Raw genomic sequence first — 10,339 nt, 5'->3', positions numbered from 1 at the left:
GAAATAATTAATCTTAATCTGTTCAGATACATATGTACTTTTCTATGCTCATTTATTTTTGAAGCTTTGGATTTGCTCATATATTTATGAACTCGACTGTACTAGTTAATTTCGCTAGGTATAGTTGACCGATGTACCGATGAATGTTATCGATCGAAATGGCGTGACTTTTACTTTACAATAGGGAATAAAACCATTAACACCCTGGCTTGAGTTAAACAATCTTGATCCCAATTACTTTTCTACGTTCTATTTGTAATTTTACGTTTTCCATCTTGTTCAATTCATAGTCTAAATTAAATAAAAAATTTAATCTTAATACCTAACCTTGCGTCAAAATGATCCAGAAATCAACATGGCTAAATATTACGTTTGTAAATACCTAAGTATTATATCTATTTCATTTCGTAATATTAGTACCAAGAATTCTATTGCAAAACTGAGATATTAATTTAAAAGTATCATAACTAGTTATTCGCACTATACATACGGCATGTGTCTTACAGAAACTTCTCACTTTATTCGTAAAGATAAAGTTTTATAAGTAAACGGTGCAAATTATATTTCGTCAACTAAATATACTACAAGACTGTTGCAGCGGTATTCACCGGCCGATTCTGTGTTAAACACTGATTTGATATGGTTTTTATCTCGTTTTGATACGATCTTGAGTCGCATCATCAGGCGTCTCACGCTTAGGGACCAATAAGTGCGAATAAAAAATGATTTAGGGGTCGTCTTGTAGGAAATAGACGACTCCTAAATCAATTTCGTGAGAACCTGATTGTTAGCGGAGCAAAATCGCGATCGTAGATATCAATAACCGGCCAAGAGCATGTCGGGCCACGCTCAGTGTAGGGTTCCGTAGTTACTCTTCCGTCACAATAAGCTAAACTGGAGCTTAAAATGTAGTAAATGGTACCTTTCACCCGAGTTTAACAAATAGGCAAATTTGCATAATCAGTACCTAATTAAAGTAAGTCTTTTTACTATGAAGGGAAAACGTTTTGCGATAACTCAAAAACAGCAAAACTGATCATGTCCGCTATAGTTTTCATTTAATGTCTTTCTTAAGCTCTACTTCCACGATTTTTTTCATATTTTTTGGACCTATGGTTCAAAAGTTAGAGGGGGGGGGACACATATTTTTTTTCTTTCGGAGCGATTATCTCCGAATATATTCACTTTATCAAAAAATGTTTCTTAAAAACCCCTATTAGTTTTGAAAGACCTTTCCAACGATACCCCACACTCTAGGGTTGAAGCGAAAAAAAAAATTCACCCCCACTTTACGTGTAGGGGAGGTACCCTAAAAAAAATTAAATTTTTAGATTTTATTGTACGACTTTGTCGGCTTTATTGATTTATATATCCATGCCAAATTTCAGCTTTCTAGCACTAACCACCACGGAGCAAAGCCTCGGACAGACAGACAGACAGACAGACAGACAGACAGACAGACAGACAGACAGACAGACAGACGGACATGGCGAAACTATAAGGGTTCCGTTTTATGCCATTTGGCTACGGAACCCTAAAAAGGATCTAATACTTTTCCATGGGGTCCCAGCGCGCACAAGTTTTTGCAGAAATCGCGAAGGGTCTGATTGCCGGTGACCGAAGAGCTGGCGGCTTCCTCGCACAACGTTACAGTATTGCGATACAACGAGGAAATGCTGCCAGCATCCTTGGTACAGACAAACAAACTGTTATTGTAAATAAAAAATTTCATTCCCATTATTTTGCTCGTACCATTTTATTTGGGGACTACGCACGGAAGGGAAGGTAATTTTAATGGAAAAACCGATTTAAAAAAGTCAACATTTTATTATTAAATCAGTAGGTATAATTACTTACGCTAACATTAAATTACAGTATGTAGACATGTGTCAAGTACCCTAACATGATAAAAAAATATTCCATCTCTTCTACCCGTCTTGTACTGTCATTTTCAAAATTGTCACAAAATGGAGAGCGTAAAACCGTTAAAATGAAAAAATCTGTAGATGTAGGTTTTCTTACGCATATAATTCTAATTTCTAAATGGAAAATTATAACTTCCGTTGCATGTCGATATTAGATGGCATGTTAAAATCTAAAAATCACAAATCTCCATACAAGACAATAGTAAATTAATAATATACTCGTAAAATGAGTAACACTGAAATTGTACCATAAGCAATATTTACAAAAATATTAGTTTTATTATGTTGGTTTTAGTACGATTTATGTAAAATCTCTGTTTATGCAAAATCTGTTAAAATGATAGGATAAAATTTATATAATGAATGATACGGATGAACGCCAATCATACCTCTGCCTTATGCCTGGCTCCGGAACATGCTGAGATGCAACACCAAGGTAAAACACCAACAGTACTGGTCTAACCTAGGCACGTGCAGGCAGGCGAAGGAGGCCCTCCCGACAATCGACCCCGGTTTGTCGAGGAGGCTGAGACAGCTGAAGAGGCCACAGCTCCGGCTTTTGACTGGGGCCATAACCGGCCACGCCCCACTAAACAAACACCTACTAACCCTACGTGTTACAGATAGCCCCCTCTGCAGAGCGTGCATGGAGGAGGAGGAAACAGCCGCCCACGTCATTCTTGAATGCCCAGGGGTGGCAGAATACCGGGCACAATACCTCGGTTCTCCGGGGTCTCTCCCAGAAGTCGTCGGCAACATCAAGGGTCTGCTAGGCTTCCTGGTAGAGCTGGGTTGGCAGGAGTAGTGCCGTCAACCCACCATCACGCAAAATAGGCGCGAATTGCGACGTCGAGTTGCGGAAACCCAGCCCGCGAATACGAATAACGAATAACGAATACGGATGAACGCTCTCCCCATCCCAAGTAAACATTCAGAACTAGGTTCGTGTTAAATAGGTAAACTAAGAGTTTACATTAACATTAGTAGAACTACATGAAATTGTATAAACACGACAAACAATTCAGTTTAGAACATATGATATATTTGCCTTAAAACTATGATTGTATCACAAAAGCTTGATACAAGTTTACAATTTAGTTCTTAGTGTTCTACGAGAGTTCTAACAAGTTTTAAGGTGCCGTAGGTTTAGAGAACGGAGTTCTTGATAAATTGTACCGCATTTTTGTATCAAAATACGATTGCTAAAAATTTAATTAGCAATTTTGAGGATTTTCTTCAGGGATTTCAGAGATTCGAATCCTATTTTAATGAACTTTCGCTCGATAAGAAAAACATGGGTCTATAGCGCACTTTGAAAATTTGTAACTATTCATGCACAAAAGCTTTTAGCTTTATGAAATGCTTAGCTTATGCTGTATGAAAATTGCTTCTAAAAATGCGCAATTTTATTTTTGAAGGAACAGCGATTACTTTTTTCTTATTTAAAACTTACAACAAATTAAAATTCTAAAACATAATATTAGCTGTCCCGAGCACGCACATCCGTCTCGCTCACACTTACGCTCAGTGAGAGTGAGAGAAGAACACGAACGTACGGGGCCTTAAGGTGATTTTTCCGTGTACGGAACTAAGAAAGAGAATGGCTGTAAAGTTGTGGACCTTTATATGTACGAGTATATTTGATTGTATTGGTTCGACGGTTGCACAATAAGAATAGCAAAATTGGACATTTGTGTGTGGCATCTAGAGTGGCATTTTATAATCTTTAAATATATTTGACAATCTCAAACAGGTGTTTTATAATTTTGTATTTCATTTATAATTAGTTTTACATGATTCTCTTGATGAGAAATGTAATTCCAATATCTCAATATAGCAAGAGAAAGATTTACATATTTCATATAAAGTCCAATATTTGTTATAAAGGCAGTACAATTGAAATTCGTATTCAAGAGATTCTGTATAGATATAATCTTAGAAGATATGCCCTTAATTTTAAGTTACAAATTAATACTACTACGACTCACTGAAAAATAAAATAATTATTTCTTATCTACCCGTGATTAAGATGTGGTGTTGATTGAAATCTTTGGATTTTAAAATAAAAGAGTCGTTTAAGTCGCTACACATTAATACATAAATATTATTCAAATGTTCAGAAGTGACGATAACTAAAAATTGCAATTATATTTATTTTTAATGTTTACTAGTATAAATAATTTGCTTTAAGCAAATAATCGACAAAATTAAACTATTTTTAGAACAAAATGCTTTTACTTACTTATAATTATATTCCCTTGTTAACTTATGAAACTTAAATATTTTCTTGGTTTTGCTTACATATATACTGACAGTTTTACTGTTCAAAAATATATTAGAATATATAAGATACCAATATAAATTAAAAGTACAACTTTATATAAAACAATTTAATATTCATTTGCCTTCAATATATATTCTTAAAATTTATTTAACACGATTTAAAGCTTCAATTTTATCTTAAAAAGACGGTAACATACATTAGGAATATCATTATGTTTTTTATAAATATCGTGCACGTTAGGTGAAAAATAAAAACATATTTCGTGATTTTCTTGCAACATTTCCCTCTACATTATTGTCCAACACTAAAGAATGTTTCGAACATTCACGAAGATTTCGAAAAAATTAACTGTTCTGTGCATTTAGTAAAATGGTATCATAGAATATTTATTTCATTATAATATCTCTATTTCAAAGCACATACAAATACTACAATGGCGTTTAAACAGACTCGGTATGAACAAAAAACCGTCGTATTTTTCTAGATCCCTCAATTCAAACTGTAATTGCAAATAATGCAATTTTCCAACAATAGAAACGATAAAAATACAAACTGGCGTCAGTAAGCCTTACATATGTCCTGATTATATCTAACCCCTAACTCTTCCCCTAACCAAGTCTGTTTAACCCTTTGCTTACAGGTATGTTACAACTGACAACAATTTTACAACATTGAATCACTTAGAGGTACATTTAATTCTACATGACGCGATCAAGTCTTGAAGAGAGTGTGCGTATATATACTAAAAATATGTTTATAAATATAAAAGTGTATAAATACCACCAGAGCAAGAAGGGACAAGAAAACATTCAAGGCTCCAAATTTCCATAAAAACTTTTTGAATGACAAAGATATGACATGATATCTATCAGGATATGCTTTTAACTATAAAATATATAAAGGGTATACGTATCTACGACTAAAACTAATCATAAATAATCGCTAAGAGTTAAATTCATGTCTACTGTAACAAACAATCTAACCTAGTCTAACACTACGATTCAATATCACCGAACACCAATCGTTAAACTACAGTAAATGGACATACAACCCTTATTTTAGTCACATATATAGGTACCTATACATTTGGCATCGTGAGAATTCCAAAACGTTTCCCGGTCCTTTGAAGGCGCGGCTTTCTGCGGAGACGCGCCATTTTGTGTTGTTTAGCGGCCATTTTGAGATGGTTCACAGTCATCTCTTCATCTGTGAACAAAAGGCCTTTGTAAGAGTCTGAAATAAAAAACGCAAAGATAATTCTGCAATGTTTTGGCCCATTTAACCACAGGGAATAGTGACAGTGCGCTAGAAATGCTATTATATTAAATACAATGAAATGAATCCCACAAAAATAAATAAAGAAATAAATAGAATATTTGCTCTCTCGGAGATATATATCACTGATTTCGCTCAGTAGATCTACGTAAAAGAGATGGTTGTTATACACACAGCCATAAGCAGCCGATCCCGCCATGTTTTCCGAGACACTAATCTTCTAATTAACTATCTAAATAAACTAATAACTTAAGCAGCCTACCTTCCATTTAAGCAGCTCAAGCCATTCGACTGGTCATTGGTAGGTAGCGCGATGTTGGAGGGTGGACTCTTGTTGAGCTGGTACCACTGGGCCACCGGTTTTCGAGGGTTATCCAGCATCTCAAGCCAATGCTCGCGACCCATGCCGATTAGGGAGGAGCCGATGGCCGTGCAGCCTATCAGCTCGTTGGAACCAATCCTGTTAAAAACGATGTATTATTGAAGACAACATTGTGAAATATCTAAATATAATTATTTTTATTTTTATTTTGGATCAACAAATTCATATTTTACGAAGACCAGTTCTTATTTATGTACTCCCTTCGTACCATAAGAAAAGTCTAAGAGGTGTTGAACCCAAAGTTTAATAGATAAGATTAAGAATCCGATTTAGACGGTGGCTTAACTCGCATGCGACTTTCTTTACATTTTGCGATATTCGATCGCTTGGCTGAATTGGATGTAACCTCAATAGTCCACAATATAACTAAAAACGCATGCGAGTTCGCGCAAAGTCTAAAATTCTAAGAGTCCTTCCGCTATCCCGTATCGGTCGACCCTGATGCCTGACGAGTTGCTTACTGACTAAATCAAGTTTTAGTAATGGTCGCATATGTATTAAGAATTCAGCTTAATTTTTGTTAATAATTATGATGGTCGGTCACTACCGACCATCATAATTATTAACAAAAAGGAAGGGTCACTACCCTGCCTATAAAGCCGATGGTCGTGGGTTCGAATCCCGGTAAGGGCATTCATTTGTGTGATGAGCACAGATATTTGTTCCTGAGTGTGGTCTATGTATTTAAGTATTTATTTATTTATAAGTATCATTGTCCGAGTACCCACAACACAAGCCTTCTTGGCTTACCGTGGAACTTTTTATACTACGTCGGTGGCAAACAAGCATACGGCCTGCCTGATGGTAAGCAGTTTCCGTAGTCTATGTACACCTGCAACTCCAGAGAAGTTACATGCGCGTTGCCGACCCTAACCCCACCCCCCTCGTTGAGAAAAAAAACTTAGTCAATCTGTGTAAGAAAGTCCTATAATATTTATTTAACCGACGCAGTATCAACGGATATGTTCAATTTCCGGACATTCCTCATACTAGCTTCTAAGAAAAATGATTAATTAACCGAATGCTTGTTTGCGACACCAGGCAATGTAATATAAGGAATAAAGTAGTTTTAAATAAAATTCTAGATATAACTAACCTGTCATAATCGATCACTTTGACCAACAGCGTGATATCAAAGACGTTCTCCGAAGGCAGATCGAAGACCAGAGCCTCGTTGTAGACCGGGTTCAGTGTATTCTTCTTTACGGTGGTTTTCTTCTTCTTTATCCTCTTGCCTTGGCAGATAAGGCAGATTTTCACGTATGGGTCTGGAATAGAATTGTTTTGTTAGAAAGCCCCATGTAATTTTCATTAAAAAATCGCCAAATCAAAGAAATATCTCAATATTTTCGCCAAAATTACAGCATATATACCTAGAATTTTAACTACGAAAATACAAATGCACCAGAAAATACTAATAGTTTTTCAACAATAACGAAATTGTATAAATGCAACAATTTCATTCTTGCGTGACACATACTCGTAGCTCTACGAAACAAAATATCTAAAGATTTATATCAATTTTCAAACAAGAATCAACTGAAATACCATTCTTACTCGTAATCTAAAGATTTACGATGCTTATATGCGCTTAATGTCAGTACAGTTGCAAACTTTCGTGACCCGTTCAATGTAACAAGTGAACAATTTTAGTTACCAAGTAGCTGTCATCGAATTACAGACCCCGAAGTTTGCCCCTAGTAAACGGGGATCCTTAATAGTTTAGTGTTGAGGAAGCCTGAGAAAATTGGCATAAACCAATTACTTGTCTTGTGCCAGTGGCTCGGCAATCCATCAATTGGTTGATAGTATTCGATGTCAGGCAATTATTCGATGTCAGGCCATGTCTGTTTGCAGCTTGTATCTAAAACCCTTAAACATTGTATTGCTCGGAAAAGACACAAATCAAAGCTATAAGATGTATTGAGGTTATTTTATTGGTTTTGGGGTAATGTTCATGATTGGAGTCCACATTTTATGATAGCGATCAGTTATAATTTCTTCCTTAAAAGTTAAACCATCATATTCTTTGGGTATATTGATCGATTATCCTGATAACATCATCATCAAACATCGAAAGGAAACGTGACGTGATTACATCTGCAAAGAAATTCAAGCGTGTTTCCCATTCCTATTCCGCATAGCCAGGGGTTTTATATTCCCAACTTCTGTACTGACTGTAACATACAGCGGGATATATGCTGATGATCCTTCATTAAAAATACAGTTGTTCGCCCACGTGCCTACCAGCTTGCGACGAACAAGCTTCCGGATTGATCAAAGCTTTGGAACGTTAATCCCACGAACGACTTGTAAGTAGATACCCGTTCAAATTGCCACGTCTGACGTTCATTGCTATTGTTATCGCAGTCTGAATGGGGCACGAGTTTGCAGATTTTTAATATAAGGAATTGAAAAGATACGTAGTTACGTCAAACGATGACGCTCAGAATCTTTTAAGAAACGTGTTTTTTATGGTAATGGTTAGTCATTATCTTATTATGTGAAATCTTTTATGTCTTCGTAATTATTTTTTAAGACTGAATTGTAAGACATACAATCTAATTACTAATTTTCCTAATAAACTAGTTAATCTTTTTTCATGAGCGCTGGTCATAGCATAAGGTTATATTTGGATTTCGATTGCAACAGCGACAAATAGTAGATGTCATTGGTAAGTGCCACGGCTGTTCATATTTTAATAATTTACAATTAATACAATACTCGTAGTCGTAGTGCTGGGATACATCTGCCAGAAGCAGCTGTTACAATATAATAAAGAGGAATGGATAGTGGAATCGTTTTCATTAAACTGTGCTATGTTAAAAAGTCTTGGGTCTCCAAAACGTGATAATATTAAAGGTGAAATCCAGTCAGACTGTTTAGAGTTCCAAAATCACAAAAACAGATCACTAATTAATCTTCGCATGTCTGCCCATCGCCTGTCCGACCTTACATCACAGCACTTTTATCAGAAAATTATTTTAAAAATAGAAGGAACGGGGAAAAAAATCAACTACTTTTTTCATGAAAACGTGTGTCATATTATTACAAGTTATTTAAAAATGAACCGTCGAGTTTTTCTAAACTTCATCAAAAATTTCACTTTAACATAGTAACAAGAAAGCAACTTCGAAATATATGCTCAAAAATATTAATGGTCAAAATTAACTTCGAGGCAAATGTTAAGTTGCATATCTAGTCAGTAGTTAACCACACTGACGCAACACAGAAGTGATATTTTCTGTCTTAATTAAAGTGGCTGTCATAATACTCTTTGTAACGAGTTTGCAGCTAGCCCTTTGTGCAAATTTACTTATTCCCTGAGCTACATTCAACACAAATTACAATGTATGGTAATACGATGTGCCATTTATCTCTATTTTGTTACCCGTCCTTGTATCGATTACGTTGTCCTGGGATTCGTATTCCGATTCAAAAATGTAACGCAGCCCATACGTACTCAGCGAAACAATGGTTTGAGAATTAACTAAGGATGCACTTAAATACATGTTTTAACTAAGGATGCACTCAAATACATGTTTATATATTTGCAATATTTGTTACGTATTCGAATTTTGTTGATTCGACTTAGATAACAGCTGCAAGAGTGTAATTCGGATAGTCAAACTTTTAATGGGTTGAGAAGTTAGATAGATCTAAAAGGGAACTCGAATAGAACATATTATATTTGATACTAAAGTTGTTAAATGTTACATATTCTGGTATCACGAAGTTTTTATTCAAAGCAAACTACTCTCGTTAAAGCGTGAATTTTGCCTTAGAGGGTAGATATGCTTGTTGCGAAATAACATGTAATAAAAAACCGGCCAAGAGCATGTCGGGCCACGCTCAGTGTAGGGTTCCGTAGTAACTCTTCCGTCACAATAAGCTAAACTGGAGCTTAAAGTATAGTAAATTGTTAACCAAGGGATGACACGGTACCTTTCACCCGAGTTAAACAAATAGGCAAATTTGCATAATCAGTACCTAATTAAAGTAAGTGTTTTTACTCTGAAGGGAAAACTTTTTGCGATAACTCAAAAACAGCTAAACTTTCTGATCATGTCCGCTATAGTTTTCATTTAATGTCTTTCTTAAGCTCTACTTCCACGATTTTTTTCATATTTTTTGGACCTATGGTTCAAAAGTTAGAGGGGGGGGACACATTTTTTTTTTCTTTCGGAGCGATTATCTCCGAATATATTCACTTTATCAAAAAATGTTTCTTGAAAACCCCTATTAGTTTTGAAAGACCTTTCCATCGATACCCCACACTCTAGGATTGAAGCGAAAAAAAAATTCACCCCCACTTTACGTGTAGGGGAGGTACCCTAAAAAAAATTAAATTTTTAGATTTTATTATACGACTTTGTCGGCTTTATTGATTTATATATCCATGCCAAATTTCAGCTTTCTAGCACTAACGACCACGGAGCAAAGCCTCGGACAGACAGACAGACAGACAGACAG

The 10,339-nt window shown here is 35.6% G+C and overlaps 1 protein-coding gene across 2 annotated transcripts in view; it reads right to left on the bottom strand.

Annotated features, from left to right (window-relative positions):
• Positions 1 to 2,826: 2,826 nt before the first annotated feature.
• Positions 2,827 to 10,339, bottom strand: part of LOC133524963 (synaptotagmin-6-like) — a 168,559-nt gene continuing 161,046 nt past the window's right edge. For both annotated transcript variants that reach the window (XM_061861130.1, XM_061861131.1), the window contains exons 9-11: positions 6,963 to 7,134; positions 5,747 to 5,944; positions 2,827 to 5,415 (exon numbers count right to left, since the gene is read on the bottom strand). In XM_061861130.1, the coding sequence (XP_061717114.1) occupies positions 5,412 to 5,415; positions 5,747 to 5,944; positions 6,963 to 7,134 (374 nt within the window). In that variant the 3' untranslated portion in view covers positions 2,827 to 5,411. The remainder of the gene's footprint in view (positions 5,416 to 5,746; positions 5,945 to 6,962; positions 7,135 to 10,339) is intronic.

The sequence above is a fragment of the Cydia pomonella genome, chromosome 14 (genome assembly GCF_033807575.1).
Source record: "Cydia pomonella isolate Wapato2018A chromosome 14, ilCydPomo1, whole genome shotgun sequence".
NCBI lineage: Eukaryota > Metazoa > Arthropoda > Insecta > Lepidoptera > Tortricidae > Cydia > Cydia pomonella.
Note: the sequence above shows the minus strand (reverse complement) of the source record. Positions and strands in the feature narration are given on the sequence as shown.